At 33.0% G+C, this 19,108-nt stretch overlaps 1 protein-coding gene across 5 annotated transcripts; it reads left to right on the forward strand.

Annotated features, from left to right (window-relative positions):
• The first annotated feature begins 987 nt into the window (after positions 1-987).
• Positions 988-9,276, forward strand: LOC107877876 (casein kinase 1-like protein 2). 5 transcript variants are annotated; one of them, XM_047393670.1, is made up of 15 exons: positions 988-1,380; positions 1,457-1,497; positions 4,118-4,186; positions 4,317-4,386; positions 4,497-4,645; positions 4,736-4,831; positions 4,925-4,995; positions 7,153-7,214; positions 7,308-7,371; positions 7,441-7,525; positions 7,600-7,726; positions 7,810-7,892; positions 7,965-8,028; positions 8,196-8,314; positions 8,673-9,276. In XM_047393670.1, exons 1-15 carry the CDS (start codon positions 1,305-1,307, stop codon positions 8,970-8,972), a joined length of 1,476 nt encoding a protein of 491 aa, XP_047249626.1. In that variant the 5' UTR covers positions 988-1,304; the 3' UTR covers positions 8,973-9,276. The 5 variants fall into 5 exon arrangements, with proteins under 5 accessions (XP_047249626.1, XP_016580144.2, XP_016580145.2 ...); XM_016724659.2 differs by having other exon boundaries at positions 993-1,380; positions 4,112-4,186; XM_016724658.2 differs by lacking the exon at positions 4,118-4,186 and having other exon boundaries at positions 992-1,380.
• Positions 9,277-19,108: the final 9,832 nt, after the last annotated feature.

Raw genomic sequence — 19,108 nt, forward strand, 5'->3', positions numbered from 1 at the left:
TGGGAAAATATGATTGATGCTCATCTAACTTGATTCGATTGAATATTTAGATTGGTGGATGATTAATTTTCTAACCCTCAACTTTTTCACTATTTTTGTCAACATAATAGAATTTAACGTTTGCGTTTATATATATATATATATATATATATATCTTCTTTATTTTCATTCAAGTCATTCTTTAGTGTCAAAATTTTTGCTCAGACAAGAATTATTTTCATCAAACCTAAAGCTTTGTGATCACTATTATATTATTTTGTTGTAGTTTACATGTGGTAGATGAATGCCAATCGGCTTTGAGAATTTTTTTAGGTAATCTGTTTTGATAATTTTTTTTGTGTAAAGGTAAAGGTTAGTTGTATTATTTTAATATCTCTATTGTTATATTATCTTATTATAGTTTACAGGTGGTAGATGAATGTCGATCAATTTTGAGAATTTTTTTTGGTAAAGGTTAGATTTAATTAAATAAGTTTTTTAAAAGATGTTGACATGGAGCAGTTACAATCGACTAAGGACATGTCCCTGGATAGGAAGGTATGGAGGAAAAATATTAGGATAGAGGGTTAATGTGGGTGGATGAGTCGTAGTCAGTAGGAAAGAGGGCTTGTGTGTCTTTTGTTTGATAGTGTTGCATATTTTTGTGGATGACATATCTATATTTTTATCGTGTTTCATACTTTTGATGTTTTTATATACTGTCCTTTGTCTTGAGCCGAGAGTTATCAGAAACAACCTCTCTACTTCTTTAAAGGTAGTGGCATGGTCTGCGTATACTCTACCCTCTCCAAACCTCAAGATGTGGGAAGCTGTTGAATTTGTTGTTGTTTATTATTTAAACTAATATTTTACTTAACGTAACATTTAAACTCTATAAAATCGACCACAAGCGCGAGGCGCACACCTAGTAAGCAAGCTAGAATGCAAGAGTAACCCTACGGTTTAATCTTTCCATTTACAACCATTATGCGTGTTGCCGACGCATGGACTATCCTCCCAAATTATGCACTTTTTTATTACTTACTTTGAGAAAGATATACTAAAAGCAAAAATAAGAATAAGAAATAAAAAATAAAAACACAAAAAAGGAAGCATCTATTCAAATTCTTCGTTCTTAAATTATCTCCCTCTTCAACCTAACCCTAGCTGTGTAGATAGAGAAAAGAAAAGAAAAAAACCATATTTTTCGTAGGCAGAAGAAGAAACCCTTCAGATCTCTGTATAGAACACAGTTTAGATCTTTTGAAAAATCTTTATTTTTGAATTCAAGTTTGACGTAATTAGGGTTTTCCTTTAATTTTTTAATGGAGCCTCGTGTGGGTAACAAGTTTCGACTTGGTCGTAAAATTGGCAGTGGATCATTCGGTGAGATCTATCTTGGTGAGTTTTCCGTCCCAATTTCTTCGTGTTATTCTGGCTTTGACAAGTTGATTAATTCATGTTCTACTGGTGGTAGGTACTAATATTCAGACTAATGAAGAGGTCGCAATTAAGCTGGTCAGTTTTTTTTTTTTTTTTGTGGGTTTATTTATACTAGTAATTTAATATAGTTCTGCTTTTATTACTCTAATTGCAGTTGGGGTTTTCTGCTACTCTGTTTCAATTTGTTTGCTGTATCTTGACTTAGCACGGATGTTAAGAAAGCAAAGAAGGCTTTTGTCAAATGTATCAAAAAATGCCCTTTCATCTTGTGGAAAGTTGGAACAAAAGAGTCCCTTAAAAGGGAACGAGGCATTCTTTTTTGAAATGGAGTAAAAGAAAAGTAGGACAAGCATATTGAAATGGAAGGAGTATTTTCTTTTTTGGATTTAAGTGTATTGTTTTTGGACTCTTGGATATCAATTGAGTCCATTGATCTTGACATAAGTTGAGTTATGTAGTTGAAGTACATATTCATCTGATGTGGGGGGGAAATTGACGTTTCTTTCTGAACTATTAAGTGCATGTAAATTAAGCCTCTTGTTTCTGTGGTCAAGTACCATTTTCTCTATAGAATGAAGTTTAGTAGTCCAATGTCCGCCTTAAGCGGTCAAACAGTTAATTTAACCTTGGCCATTTCTGGTAGGAAGAGACAATTCTAGTGACATTTATTGAGGGAGCCTGTTCGTCTTCTTTTTTTTACCTGGTGGAACCGATGGATTTTAATCCAATCTCTGATGTTTAATCCTAATCCGTAAAATGCCTGTTATGTTGCACCCAAGGGTGTGGCCTAGTGGTCAATGAAGTGGGTTGAGAACTTGAGGTCTCAAGTTCAAACCCCAGTAGGTGATTCTTCCCATTTGTCCTGTCCTAGCCTTGGTGAACAGAGTTACCTGGTAGGTGGCAGATATCCCGTGGATTTAGTTGAGGTACACGAAAGCTAGCTTGAACACCTTCTCATCTGAAGAACAAGATGAATGAATCCAGGAGTATTTCAAATGTTCCCTCTGTTTTAATTTGTGGTCTTAAACATGTTTAGCTTGTTGAGTTAATTGGTACTTTTGTTGGGAGTGTGTATCAATAGATCTGTTTAGCTTCTACTTTGTAACGTTATGGTTTATATTGGTGACAAAAAAAAGGATGTTTGAACTTCTGTTTGGCACGTTGTGCACGGGGTTTACTTGTTTTGGGTGCGGTGCATTCGTGAAGTTCAGTGTGGACTGTGTTCATCTGAATTCGAGGCAACTGGGTCAAAAAAATTATCTTGCTTCTTGTTCCATTGCTCAAACAGGGAGAGCCTAGTGAATACTATTGATTGCTTAAAAGGAAGTGTTCTTTGCTTGAGTTCAAGTGAGCATTTTTGGAAGTTTATGATTTTAAGTTCTCCTAGGACATAAATTTATTGAGAAAATCAAAGATTTACTACTGGAGGATATCTTTGATGTGTTATATGATTTGTTTATTAGTGCATCCATGCTGATAATTTGTCATGGTTTAAGGTATCCATATATTTCCACAGAAACCTCTGAAAATATTCCATTGTGAACCAACTGGAAAAAGGACCTGATACTGTTTCTAATTTTACTTTATCTTTGGGGAGTGTTGTAAGTTTCCAATTTCTCCCAAAAATTATTGAAACAACACCTTTGTTTTCACTGTTTGGAGGAATGCTATATCAAACTCATCTCGTTTTTATTCAACAACAACAACAACAAACCCAGTATATTCCCACATAGTGGGGTCTGGGGAGGGTAGAATGTACGCAGTCCATATCACTACCTCTAGAGAGGTAGAGAGGCTGTTTCCGATAGACCCCCTGCTCAAGACAAAAGACATTAAATAGAAACATCAAAATCGTAGAACATGATACAAATAAAATAGGTACGACACTCGCAATTAGAGAAAAGAAAAAAGAAATACATACGTAAACCAATAACTAAAGCCATAAATAAATAGATAAATACATAAATTTGCCAACAAACGACAGCAAGTCCACCTGCTTACTGACTAATCCTCCTCCACACCCTTAGCCCTCCTCTCTAATGCTTTTATTCAAAGAATTAAAAATAAACTTAAAAAATTCAGTTTCTTACAATATTAACTACATGGAAGCGAAATATAATTCTATGAATTTTTATTATTAAAAGTATCTAAACTTTTTTTTTAGAAATCTCAATCATCGAAAATTTATTTGACTCTTCCATGTAGTAATAATTCCTTGATGCTATGTAAAATGGGGTAAAGGGGGGTTACATTATTATAAGAATGATGGTCATGTGTAATGACTATGCACTTCAACCTATTGATAGTCGTGTGTTAATTGTGATATACATGAAGTTGTTTACTTTAGTGTTAAATTTATGAAATATTTATGACGGTTACTTTTCTCAAAAAATATTATGAAACGTTTTATGTTTAAATTTATACATGATTTCTAAAGCATTCCCGAAATGTTCTCTAAAAATTACTATTCTTTGTTAATCCGAGCTTACTATGGAAAGAACCTTTAAACTTCTATTTTAGTGGTCTATTTGAGTCCGAATGGTGTTTACACAGAGTGAAGTAGTTCTGCTGCCCATTTGTTGCGGACATTCTAATACCACTATGCAACAGTGCACTGGTTTTAGATCTGAAACAGATTTCATCACAGTAACATTTAAGATTTTGACATCTCTCTTGCTTGTTGAACTAGCATTAGGTGGTGATAACGTCCTTTGTAGCATATTCCTATATTACAGTTATCTGCAAGATGCAAGGACCAACCAAGGTGCTGTATTTGCCCATGCCTTTTCAGATCTTGGCTTGTAATGTCTTTTCATTTTGTGACACTTTAAATAGCCATTCCATCTATATCTTTTTATTATGTTTCAGAATGCTATTTTTTTTAATTTTGGCAGGAAAATGTTAATTCAAGGCATCCACAGTTGCTATATGAATCTAAGTTGTATAGGATTCTTCAGGGAGGAAGTAATGGCTTTTCCCATGTCCTTTTTTTTTTTTTAATTTTGGATATCCAATATCTACATTCTTGCCTAGTTTGTTTGGTTAGCTCCGTAATTGAAATACTTCTGTTGTAGCTGGAATTCCAAATGTGCAGTGGTTTGGCGTGGAGGGAGATTACAATGTTTTAGTCATGGATTTACTAGGACCCAGTCTTGAAGATTTATTTAATTTTTGCAGCAGGAAGCTTTCCCTGAAGACAGTTTTAATGCTTGCTGATCAGATGGTTAATTTTTTTGCTTAAAGCTTCAACGTTAGCGTTAGTATACCTTCTTAAAACATGTTGGTTATGTGGTTATTCTGGTAATTACTGCAGATAAATCATGTTGAATTTGTTCATTCTAAATCATTTTTGCATCGAGATATCAAGCCAGACAATTTTCTTATGGGCTTGGGAAGGCGTGCAAATCAGGTCCCATTTTTCTTGTACTATATCTTTACTTGTGTCTCCACGATTTTGTAGGATTATTGTTTCACAAATATTTTGTTTTGACATAAAATGCAGGTGTACATAATTGACTTCGGTCTAGCCAAGAAGTACAGAGATAGTTCATCTCACCAACACATTCCTTACCGGTAAGTTGATTATGAGTTTCTTATTCGGTAGGATATCAAGTGCTTACAGAACCTTTTTTTTTTTTCTTTCTTTTTAATTGTGAATGTGCTCTACTGGAGTGTGTAGTAAATTTTCTTTTGGGTCTCGTTGTCCTTTTCCTTTAATTTGTAAAAGATTTGACTTGGTTTTAGCATTGGAAACAAACTGAATTCTGCTCAACTTTATTTCCTTAACAATGAGTACATCATAATGCAAAATACTTATCCTTAAAAAGAAAAAAGGATGACATCATGACCCAATAAGATTGTTTATTTGGATTTCCCTTTTTAAGTAATCAAATTGCTTATTTCATAAGAAAAAGGAAAATGTTATTAGTGCTTAAATAACCACAGCAGATATAGTCCTATCAGCTTCAGTTGAACGTTATGTAAAGTTACATGCTCGGGCTGTTTTGACATTATAATATGATAATGCAAGATTCTGATTCGTCTATAACGGGAAAGAAGTGCTCATTAAGAGCCCACCATTGAGCATCCCCACTTACTTCATGTCTTGCTTCATGCTCCAACTTCAGTCATTGAAAAGTTGGAAAAGATTAAGAGAAATTTTCTATGGGACGCGGTGGATGGGGTAAGGAAATTTCACTTGGTGCATTGGGAGTGTGTCACGTCTCCTAAAGATAAGGTCGTTTTGGAATTAAATGTTTGCAGGTTTTTAATAAAGTTTCATTGGGAAAACGGGCTCTGGAGGTAGAAGCTTTTCGGATGGGGTTGATAGCGCATAAATATGAGATTATGGAAGGGAGTTGGAGAACTTGAGATATCACTTTCCTTTCGGTTGTGGTCTGTGGAGGCATATCATGAAGAAATGAGATTATTTGGATGGTATGGGGAAATTTTATTGAAAGATGAATTTCAGCGATTGTACAGAATTATCTTGGCAAACTCGACAATGTAACATATTAGGGGGGGACAAGGTTGGAGTCCTTTTGGGACTTGAAATTTAGAAGAGAATTTCATGATTGGGAAGCATCTGAGTTTCAAATATTGATAGCCTTACTTCATAGGCAAGTGAATATAGTTGATGAATTCGATACTCGGTGGTGGAGCGTGGGAAATAATGGGGCGTTCTTCATGAAGTTCTATGAAAAGCTTTTGGTTAGGGAGGAACATGTTTCCCCTTGTAATGCAATATGGATACCAAAGGTGTTGAGGAAGGTGTCCTTTTTCACTTGGTAAGTTGCAGAGGGGTGATTTTGACAAAAAAAAAAATTTTAAAAGCGGAAGGTTGTTTGCATCAGTTGGTATTACATGTATAAGGAGGTGGGTGAGAATGTGGATCATCTCTTTCTACATTGCGGGCTAACCATGAGATTATGGTGGGATATGTTTAGATGGTTGGGCACTCCACGGGGAATGCCACAAACTGTGAGAGAGTTGATGTTCAGCTGGAAGAGTTGGGGGGAGGAAAAGACAAAGGGCTTGAAATGTGATTCCATTTGCGTTAATGTGGGTTGTTTGGAGAGAAAAATAGGAGAGCTTTTGAATGAGTGAAGTCGAGTTTCTCCCCGTTGAGTAGTCTTCGTTCCCTTATCTACTTTTTAGTCCACACACAACATTCCTTGTTGTATAGGTGATTGGGTGGAGTTGGTAGAGAATCACATTTTTTGTAGATGCTTTACCATTTGGTTCACCCCTTGTATGACCAATTTGGCATGTTTATGAATGAAAATCTTGATTAAAAAAAACAATTCGAAATGTATGATGTGTTGCTTAATTATGGTTCTACTCAAAAGTCAAAACTGTTATATTATGTTTGGATGGATGGATGGAAATGAGAGGAGGCTAATGATTGTGCTAAAATCTTGAAAAACATACAACTTCCCCTCTTGTTCCCTTCCGTTTCTTGAAGAAAACCTTGTGATGTGACTATCTGGATAATCCAGCTTAGTATTGTAACTTCAACAGTGAGCTGCCCACTAATTCAGAGTAACCTTAGAACCTTGTGTGAATATCTGTATATTCCAGCTTAAGACCTGTATGTACAACAGAGAGCTATCCACTATTCATTCAGATTGCCTTAGGATGTTTATTAATGTTCATGCACATGTGTTTCTCATTTGTAAATCTTTCATATCTGTTAGCTTATATGGTATGGTCCGGTATTTTGCTCTGCAGAGAGAACAAAAACTTGACGGGCACTGCAAGATATGCCAGCATGAACACTCACCTCGGCATCGGTAAGTGGTTTGGTTCTTTAGGCTTGCTTCACTCTTCCGATGGTTGAATTCTGCTGTTTTTGGACTTAATGTACTTTTTTTTGGCAATTATAGAGCAAAGCAGGAGGGATGATTTGGAGTCTCTTGGATATGTTCTTATGTACTTCCTTCGAGGAAGGTGATCTTTTGCTTCTATCTGTCCTCTCTTGTTTTTGTTCTGCTTGTGTTTGACATATATTTATTGCAGTCTTCCTTGGCAAGGGCTGAAAGCAGGAAATAAGAAACAGAAGTATGAGAAAATTAGTGAAAAGAAGGTTTCAACATCAATCGAGGTAATTTATTAATGGTGATTGGATTTTTAAAAAATATCTCTTCATGGAACCTAACTGCTATTCTGTTACTGCAGGCTTTATGTCGAGGTTATCCTGCTGAATTTGCATCGTATTTCCATTACTGTCGTTCTCTCCGCTTCGAGGATAAACCAGATTATGCTTATCTGAAGAGAATATTACGTGACCTCTTCATCCGTGAAGGTCAGAATAAACCTTTGGAAGCTGTTTTTAGCCATCTGTAATAGACAATTTGGCTTGTGGTTACAGCTCTGCTTTCATTGCAGGTTTTCAGTTCGATTATGTGTTTGATTGGACAATATTGAAGTATCAGCAATCGCAAATTGCAGCTCCTCCTTCCCGACTTCATGTAAGTGGTACAACTTCTCTTTTTTATTCATATATGATGCACTTGTGTGTGATAACTGTTGCCTTTTTTTAGGGCCCTGGTGCTGGAACCAGCTCAGGCATGCCTCCAGTTATTCCCAAGGCAGAAAGAAAGACAGGTTATTGTCTGGCATACCACCTCTTTGTGTGCTCTATTTTCTGGACTTAAATACGGTCTGCATTTCTGCTGTGTCCGACTTTATATTAGTCTACACTTAACTACTGGTCAAGTCTCCTCTATTTATAAGAGAATCTCGTTTTTATCTGCTCTTGGATATTTTTGCAGGTGAAGCAGGAAGACAATCAGCAGAACCTTCTAGAAGTCCTGGGCCACTGATAAGTTCTGGAAGTTTATCCAGGCAGAAGAGTGCTATTGGAAATGATTCCATGAGCAAGGATGCTATGGTGAGTTTGGGTTGGATAAATAAAACCTTGGTAGGAGAGAAATTTATCAAATGCCAGGGGTCCTGAAGGCCAATAGCAGGAGATATCTGATGCTTTTCATTTTCCATAATCAAGGACTTATGAAGGTGTTTCAATGAAATGTGTCTTGGTCCCAAGTCTTCCATTTGCAGATAAATGTTCTCTGAGATGCTAGCCGCTTGGGTAGATTGTTTTTTAACTTAGCTAGCATGAAAATGAAATGCTAATGGTGCTGTTAAGGTCTCAAAGTTGTCAAAATTGAAGCTTAGTCTTAGTCTTGTGCTATACCACGTCTTTTAACCCTTTCCCCCAGTTTTCTGAATCATACCAATATTTGCAGTTGTCAAGCTCCACTTTTCTGGGAAGATCTAGTGGGTCTCTGAGGCAAGGTAGAGTTTCTGGGAGCCGTGAGACTTTCACAATGGGGAATGACTCTGGCCCTACACATTCTTGCACGCCTGAGGCAAGTCCAGCGGCTATGCACAAAATATCAGGTGGACATAGAAGCTCTCTACTTGGTGGATCATCTGATACTAGATATGCCTCGTCTGGCAAGAATACTTCTGGCATAAAGAACTATGAATCGGCGCTCAAAGGAATTGAGACTCTACATTTTGACGATGAAGGGAGGGCTCATTGATTGCATATCCTTTCACTTGTAAATTTTTTCCGGTAAGACTTAAGATAGAATGGAGGACCTGAAGTTGATTTTTGTTCAAATTTGTGGGTTAGAAACTAGCGAACTAGCATTATTTGGGCTGGCAAACGGTCTACAACAAATAAATAGATCCAGATGGTGCAAATGTAGGAGGTGAGGTTGTTAATATGAATGACGACATGTGCATGACTCTTTATAGATCTAGACAAAGAATGCAGCATTGTGTATAAACATTTGATTCTGTCAAACTGTTGGGGATTAATTAAACTGTACATTGCCGTAGTAATGCTAAACTTCCCCGTACTCGAAATGCTTTACAGGTTAGATGTCCTTGAGTTGATACGTGTCTCAAATATTAGGATTCTGATAATTCATGTGTAGCAGGTTGTAGTAATGATCTGCAATTTTTCCAGCTTCGTACAAAAGTTATAAAGGGCACTTTGGACTTTTCCAAGCCTCTTGAACCGTGCAAACACCAAATTGAAGTCATTTACAAGCATTCTATGATGTTTTTTTCTAGTTTTCTCTCAACAAAAACCCTAAGTATCCAAAACCTCTTTCAAGAATCTCAAGAATGCACCATAGATTTTCTAAATTGAGTCAAGATTCAAGGTTCTCAAGTCAAGGGCTTCAAGAACCCTCATTCAAGAGTACGAATAGAGTTCCAAAAGCGAGAGTTCATCCAAAGCTTCTAATTCAAGGTATGTCGGGTTTTAAACAAGGGTAATCCTTTCACCCTTGTGCCCAAAGGTTTATTAAACTACAATTCTCTGCAATTTATGAGATTTTACATGAAATTGAATTGAGGTTTTTCACCCATTGTTATTGGTTGCAAGCTTTTGATGTTTTCCTTGAATTGAGAGTCTAATGACGTGACTTTTACATATTTTCTTGAGAAATTGCAGTTGGGTCTATACCCCATGATTTAATCCTTGAGAAGTTAATAGTTGAAATGTTTGAGATATTGAAGTATATGAGTATGTTGAGATTTTGAGATAAATTGCTGAAATTTTCAGATTTCTACATGAGTTATGAATCTATATGCTATCTATTATGCTTTTGATGAGTTTTAACTTGAGATTGAATTATGGATTATTAAGCCCTACTTGAGACTTGAGATTTTATGAACTCTTGTGCTATAAGCACCCATGATTTGAGTATTCTGAGATTGTTGAGAAATGTTTTGACCTAATGGTCATTGAGTTTTGAAATTCACTCTACTACATGAGATTACAGATTTGATTATTGGGTTCTTATTGAACCATGAAATTATTCTAAAGTGGATTTTCATGAGATGATCAAGATAAACTAAAAGGAGTAGCACAGTAGGTTGGGCCTAAGGCCGAGATGATTTTTGGGCCTAAGGCGGAGATATTGGGTCCGAGGCCGAGATAAGTGATCACTGAGTTGAGGTTATACTCCTCGGCAAGAGTATGACGCCTCTCCCCAACGTGAGGTCTCTTCCTTAGGAGGACAAAAGGTTGAACTTCACGTAACTCGCATGGTTTATGTCGGTTAAGAGAATCTCCCTTAAAACTAAAGCTTTGAGATAAGATATTTTCCTTTAAAACTAAAATACTTTCCCTTGATATGAGTATTTTTCCCTAAAGCTTGAAATGAAATATTTTCCTAAAGTGAATGAAATGCCTTCAAGTATGTTCCAAGATTATATGATTTCGAATTCCAAGTATTTGAGTTCAAAAGAGTTATGAGTTCTTGAGCATTAAAGAAGTTTTACTCTCCACGAGACATGCATAAGTTGAAAGTATTGTTTAAAGTTTCCTTTAGTCTTGAGTAATGAGAATAAGAGAAGAGTACAAATTTCAAAGCTAAAAGTATAATGACTCACGAGATTGTGTTACATGTTCCATCTTACATGATTCATGAGCTTTGCATTTTATACGTATTCAAGCCATGTGAGTCATTACTTATTACATGCATGATTTGATTAAAAGTATTGATGTTGTTTTATATAAATGCATGCACCCCCACATACTCAGTACATTCTCAAGTGCTAATCCACATATACGTCTACATTCTCAAGTGCTGATCCACATATATGTCTATGTGCTACATTGTCTTATAATATAGGTTCAGGTGCTCAGTCCCAACCTCGTCAGTAATTTCTGAGTACCTCTATCTACATTCCTACAGTGGTGAGTCCTCATGGTTCGAGGACCTATATTCAGACATCTCCATATTTTGAGAGACTATGTTGTTATTTCCAGTTCATTTCGAGTCAGTTGGGAACCTGTCCCAACGGCTCCTTAGTTCATGGATTAGTAGAGGCTTTGTCAGACTAGTTATCAGATTATGGTTGTGTTGAGGTTTTCGGTATTGCTTGGTCGTTTGGACCGAGCATTTTCTCTGTATTTACTTTCATATGATATGACTATGCTAGTGTTTGAATTATTTCATCTTGAAATGAGTGTTATTGGTAGAAACAAGCTCAAAGGGTTAGCTTAGGGCTACTTGTAGCTTTAAGCACCATGTGACGTCCCGGGAGGCGATTTCAGGTCGTTACAGGTTAGGATCAACCTTTTTGGAAGAGGCAATCTGGGGATCCTTAGATCCACTAGTCTCAATTATTTCCATCATGATGAAAAATATTTTTTTTTTTTTTAAATATGAGTAGACCAGTAATCAGAGTTCCTGCTTTAATACCATGAAAGAAGAGATATAATTTTGAGAGAATATTGATCGTATTATCGTATGTTTTACAATGTATACATGTCGGCCTTGTATAGAAAACCCTATACACGTTCAATGCTGAAGAAAAGACTTTTAACCAAACTTCTACACAATAGAAATAGACTCCTACTAGACTTCTACAAAATAGTGATAAACTCCTAATGACAATATGTAATTCTAATGTCTCATCTTCTACACAATACAAATTGACACATGAATTGAGCCCTAGATAAATTGTTACAAAACAGCAACCCAATACTTTATTTAATAAGTTGCTTCTTCATTAATAAGCTGAACAACCTAAGTGTGCAGCCCAAACAACGTTTATCAGAAAAGTTTTCAGCAGAGGAATCATTTCATTACTTTCTTCATCTGTCTTTCATTTGGTTGTGAGCTCAAACTCATCTGGCAAGAGGTAGATTCTCCGTCAACATTTTCTTTCTAAAGTCGTTGGCTTGGTGAAGTTCTACCCATTAGTATAAACTATGAACTGACCTTATTTTCTTTTTAAGAGATTGCCACCGTTGCTACTACATTCAAATTTGCTACTTAATTAGAGAAAATAGTTTATATAAATAGTAACATATTTGAATTTTGCTTATGCTTGCAATTTGTGTATGTGTGAAGCTAGCGTATATATGAATAGATTAAAAAAGACAAAGCAAAAAAAATTATAGAACATTTTCGCATCAATTAAACCCAAAATAAAACCTTAAAGACCAAAAACCGACTAGCAAAAAATTATTAACGAATATCTTATTGATTTAATTATTGATTTTACATGTTTATAAATAAAAAATAATAAATAAAACCGAACCAACCGAAGTTCACTCTTATCTAGTATACTAGTTTAGGATACGTGTGTTGCACGTGTATTCAACGTTAAAGAAGAAAGTTGCATGTATTAAAAGAACAAATTTATTATATTCAAATAAATGAATAGATGACTTTAAAAATATATATACATACAGACCTTTCTATAACAACCCGTCGTTATAACGATATTTTACTATAGCACCCTGATTTTTTTGAAACTGATTTTTCATGTTATATGTTACTTCTTTATAACAACACTCTACCTATAACAACAATAAGTTTTTTTATAGTGGTTCATTCTTTATAAGTTCAATGCCTAAAATTTCTTTAGTCTCATGAGAAATCATTTGGGGTACAGATTCGAATAATTACAAGGTAAAAAAGAAAAAAAGAACTTTAGAAATATATTTGAAACATCCTTGTTCCGTTATTATTTTGGTTGAATTGATTAATAATTTTTCATGTTTTTATTAATAAGAGTTAAATGAGATTTAAATATCAAATGTCACTATATTTATATAGCAACACCTATCTATAGTAGCCATGAATTTTTCGGACAAACATTGTAACTATAGAGGTTTGATTATAATACATTAAATAATATATTTAAATTAAAAATAAAAAAATATGAGCTCTTGAAAAAATAAATATTTCTAGACTCTTATAAGTTCCAAATGAAAATATTGATACTTTTACTCTTGTCAATCACTATTCCCCCCTCCTCTTTCTAATTTTAACTGATAAACAATAAATCAATCACTATAAAATATAGAAAAGAATAATAAACTATTTAAAAATAGCAATTAATTTTAAACAAACTATAATATTTTTATCCTTTGATTTCAATAATGAAAAAAAATGCAAGCTCTTGTTAATTTGTAAATTCAATACAATATTTCAGAATTACAAGTTAATATATTATATTATTATAAATTTTATTTAGATTTTCGATTTTAGAAGATGCATTAAATTTTTTTTGATATAAGAAACTTCTCATATCGTTTTCTTAGTATGAATTCTTAAGTTCTTATATTTTTCACTCTCAAAAGTATAAATAGTTCAGAATTCATATCTTTCTTTGCCAATTTAAAATTATGCCACTACTTATGCGTCACAAAAACTGTTGTTATTTTGACTAACTTGAAAACATGATTCTTAGAAAAAATAAAATTAATGCATCTTCAATCGTTCTGATTGAATTTGAATTCATACCGAAAAATTCAGATTAAAGGAGAAAAGCGCTCTCTAACAAAAGTGACTTTGCATCTAAAGGAATTCAAACCCAAAAATTCAAATTAAAATTAATAATAATCACTCTACCACAATCCTTATCGATAAAGTCAATATATCTAATAGTTCACAGCATATAGAAAATCAACCACCAAATTAATTCAATAATCAATACGTCCTGATATATCAACACTTTGCAATCATAAAAATTTTATATAAAAGATAAACAAGAATTTTCACATAATTGAAAAATTAAACTCTTAGATCATCACAAAGAGGAACAAAAGATTCAAAAACTAATCAAATAAAATAAATAAAATTAAAGATTCGGACTTTACAAAAATTTTAGTTTAAAATAAGTGTCATCTTAGGGATTAAAGACAAAATTATAGTATATTTTTTCAACTATTCTCATAAACTCCACTTCTTAATAGTGGTCAATTTTTTTAAGAAACATTCATTTAAAAAGGAATGGTTAACAAACGACATATTTTATATATTAATGCATGTATTAATGATCATGATTTTGCTAAGATAATATTTATTTTGAGTTGAAGGAGTAAATCTTTGGAGTTCCATATAGACTTTGATGATATCCATACTATAAAAAAAATTATTAATTAGTTCACCGCAAAATTCTAAATTTAATTTCATTCAGATAATGATTCGATTCTCAGCTATGCAAATTAGTAAAAATATGTATAAATTAAAGCCTACGTTCGAAAAGCTTGTACTTCATATGGTTTTAATGCTAACATATTTAACAGGAACGCAAGCGTAATGTCTAGCATATGTAACTTCCCTTGGTGGCAACATCTATCAACCACTACTTCTTAATTCAAGTAATGTTAAATACATATAAAATGAAAAAATTTAACCAAAAAGAGAAATTATTATCATATAGTAATCAATATTCTTAATCCCACCTTTCAAAATATTATTACCAAACAAAATTAATCTCAAAGCTTGGCCAAACCTCGTGCTTCATCTATCCTGTCAAATAGAACTGATGATTGTACTGGATGTCAAATTCTTACTCCATTCATGAATACTTTTGGAGAAACGTTTATCAGCTCTTCCTTACTGTGAATACTTTGGGAGAAACGTTTGCTCGTTCTCATCTTTGTCTCTTGATGTATTTTTTTATCGCATTGTTATATTTTTTAATGGTCAAATTTAGTTAGGCCTTTTATCATATTAATTTTATCCCTTATCATAAAATTTGATAAACTACATAGCATTAAAGAAGGCAAAGAAAAGATCATTACATGAAAAGAATGAAAATGAATAACTACAATAATTTATATCATTAAAAATTAAATTGTCACGTGAAATTAATCAACTTTCGAAATCTTGTATCTTATTTGATAACAAACACTATAAAAAAAAAAATTAATTTAGATACAAACTTCATTGTCAGATATGAAAAAACTCATAAGTAGAATTCAAAATGAATATAAAGTGGTGCGTGATCAAAGCATGTATCTTATTTAACAACAAACACTATAGAAAAAAATAATTTTATATACAAATTTCATCGTCAAATACGAAAAAACTAATAAGTAGAATTCTAAATGAATGTAAAGTTCTAAGTATGTAGATAACTCGAATAAGGAATAATAATCAAATTCCCCCAAATTTTCAAGTTTTAACTATTAGAAAAATAAGTAAAATGATAATTATCTCTAGTGTGAAACCTAATTATAAAAGGTCAAAAAAGTAAATAAATATTTTGCCAAGGGTCTTCATGTGTGTCCCATGTATATTGCGCCAAGAAATAAATAAATTAATTTTGGATAAAATCTTAAATTGATAATCATATATAAGATCATCTTTCATTTTGCAATTATCATCAATAATGAGCATGTTTACCTCGTCAATTGTTATACAAATCATCAAAAATTTATGTTTGATAATGTGGCCTACGATAATATTGGATCTTAAAATCAGCAAGATATATGTAATTAAAGTGAATCATAAATCTAAAGTAAAAAAAACTTCATCGTAGAAAATTCTAAACCTAAGAGAGTTTAGGAAGACATGCCTTTAAATTATTCGCTCTTAAATTCACAAATTTTTTAATGAAACAAAGAAAAAAAAAGAAATAGATAACTCGAGCAACAACATGCTTGTTTCGTCCAACTTTTTAATCACAATTTTTTAATCAAAGAAGAAAATACGATAAATTATTAAAAAGAGAGAAATCATTGTCAATTGTTAATTATGTATATTCATATATGCTGTTTAAAGATATCAACTAAAAGAAGAAAAAAAAATAGAAAGGATGATGATAATGAATGAAAGAAGACGACTTAATGATAATAAATGAAAGAAGACGACTTAAATCAAAAATCAAAATAAGAAGAAAATATAGAGGTAGTAAGAACATAAACCTTATCCTTACCTAGAAAGACAGAAATTATTCGATAGCCTCAATTTGTGGGTGCCTTTCTCATGCTTGCAATTAATCCTTCAAGTTTGTCGAAGGTTACTACCATGAATTCTTTCATCTCCACAGAAAAAGAAACGTGAACTCATGGCCTCGGCCGAGATTTGAAGAACATTATTTATTTTTCTCTGATCGCTTGATTATCAAAAGCCATTCGCAAGACCCCTATATGCTTTCTACCATGAGATTTACTCAAGACGCATCCATCTCTAGCTATAATAACCTATCTGGTATTACGTTGCTTTCAAAATTTCCACTATTCAGAAGTCCATAGTTAACAAATTCTACGTGTAAAACCATGCTAATACGAAATCCTAACTACAATAATTAATCCAGTTAAAGAAAAGAAGCTAACAACATATGTAAATTAGTGACTATTTATTATTTTAACATAAATATATACATTGTATAATATCTTTTGGCAAGAATATAATTGTATAGGAGTACAGATATCACAAAAATTTACTAAATCAATCAACGATGACCAGCCTTTAACACCTAAAATAGACTCCTAACTAAAATAGACTCCTAACCCAATAAGTCCTTGATACATAACATAAAAAAGAATCCTTAACCTACAACACCTAAAATAGAATTTCTAAGCCTACGGAATAAAGTCAATCTAGGAATTGGGTAAAATTAGACTTCTTTCAATATATTACTAACAAAAATTTGAGAAAGCTAAGAATTTTATCCCTCATATATTTATTATAATTAATTTTTAATATTATAATAATTTGAGAATAAAAAGTGAAAAGTCGATTTTGTCTAAAACAAATACTTTTAGTGAAGAACAAAAAATTTAATTTACTAGTCTAAGGGGCTTCATATTTTTAATATATTATATATAGATTATAGATATAGATTATAGATATTTAGGTAGGAGTTCATTTTAATGACATAACTGACATTAGATGTTTGAACACTTTTACGCCGCTGCTTTTTGATGAGCCGCGCATCTAACCTTTTCTACTTAAAAAACAGGTTTTCTTCTAAGCTCAATGACTGCACCTACTTCAAGTAATACACTAGACCAATGACCTAGGGGCTTGAACACTTTTAGCTTCTCTACAGTTTTGTTTGTTGATTTTCAATTTTCCTGACAAATAATAAAGAAAACTTAAAAAGTGATCAAAATAAAAAACAAAGTAGAAAAAAATGGGTATAGCAGTTTAATTTAATGTGCTCTCTCTATTAAAATGCCTCAATGTTAACTTTAACTGGGGCGTTTAAATAAAGAGTATAGCGCACTAAATTAGTATGCTATAACTATTTTGGAACAACTTTAACTTTGCTTTCTATTTCGGTCACTTTTTCAATTTCCTTTATTATTTAGTCAGCTGTATGATCCTTTTTAACTGTTAATGTCCGTTAACATTGAGGCGTTTAAATAGAGGTTGCGCACTAAATTAGAGCGCTATACCTATTTTGGTACAATTTAGCTTTGTTTTCTATTTTGGTCAGTTAAGTTTTCTTTATTATTTATGTTCCATCTCTGTTTTGAGTCGCCAAATATCTTTTTCCAGCAGATGCCGAGGGGCAGATCTTTTTTCAGTTGAGAGAACAAAAGTTACAAATCTGAAAGGAAACTCCCCACCATAAACCTAGTGAAAACATTCCAAACGAGCTGTGCTTGAAACAAAGAAATTCCTGCTATAATTATAGATGTTATACCAGCAGAGAGGCATTTTTAACTACCCTCTAATATGAACCATAACATTTTCGATACTAAACACACGGATTTGTCAAACTAGAGCTTTTTTCTTTAAACCAGCAATATGGTAGAGCACAATAGAGCAATGAGCTTTGGGAGAACACTGCGAAGTGAACTGCAAATTTATAGAAGATGCAAAAACACCTACTATACAAACTGCAGTACCTGTAGCGTCAAAATCAAAATTGCAATTGATATTGCTAATCTTTGTCTAATACTGTATAATAGAATGATGATCTAAACAAAACTTGAACAACATTAACATGTGAACTAAACAAAAGCCTGAATCAACAATTTTAACGACAACATCAATTTTCAATTAACCAGCCACAAAAAGAACTGATTGCAGCACTTGATTTCATAATTGAATTACTTTATAACCCGAACTATCATTTTCTTCAATTGTGAGATCATATTTTTCAGTAGTAAACTGTAAGAGCATTTTCAATATCCAAACAATCAGAGTATAAATCAAGAATTGTATGACAACAACACACCCGGTATAATACCACAAGTGGGAAATCAAGAATTGCATGATCGAAAACAAAGCAGAGAAGAGATTTTAAGTCAGGAAAAAGAATCTTGACAGTAAGGGAGTAGAAGCCAGACACAAGAAGAGAAACCAGTAAGAAAAAGAATAAGACGCCTCAAGAATATGTCATATACCAGAGAAAAGAAAGTGCTATCTTGAACAGAAATACAAACAAATCAAAAGATGCATGGATTCAAAAAGGACAGAAAAAGAATCATTGGAGGAAAGAACAAGAGAATTGGAGAGGGAAAGACAACAAGCTATACCTGGAGAGGACTAGGAGTTGCTAGGGTTTTGCCTGATTTATTACCAAGTTTTACTTTTCAAAATAAAAATAATATTGCATTTACTTTTATTTTTTTTAAACAAAAATATAAAACTTTTCCATATTTGGCTAACCTCTATCTTGAAGGAAAGATTTTAAACCTTTATAAATAGAAGTAGCCTCTTCTCATACTATAACACAATAACATACACATTGTAGTTCATTAAAAGTCTTGGGGAGAGATTTCTCGTAATATGTTTTATGCTTTTTCTATAATATTACTCCCTCCGTTTAAAAAAGAATAACCTACTTTCCTTTTTAGGCCGTTTAAAAAAGAATTACCCCTTCCTTTTTTTGGCAATATTTTAATTTCAACTTTCCAAATGGCATGTTTAGGACTACAAGATTAAAGGACATTTTG

This window comes from Capsicum annuum, chromosome 7 (assembly GCF_002878395.1).
Source record: "Capsicum annuum cultivar UCD-10X-F1 chromosome 7, UCD10Xv1.1, whole genome shotgun sequence".
Classification (NCBI taxonomy): domain Eukaryota; kingdom Viridiplantae; phylum Streptophyta; class Magnoliopsida; order Solanales; family Solanaceae; genus Capsicum; species Capsicum annuum.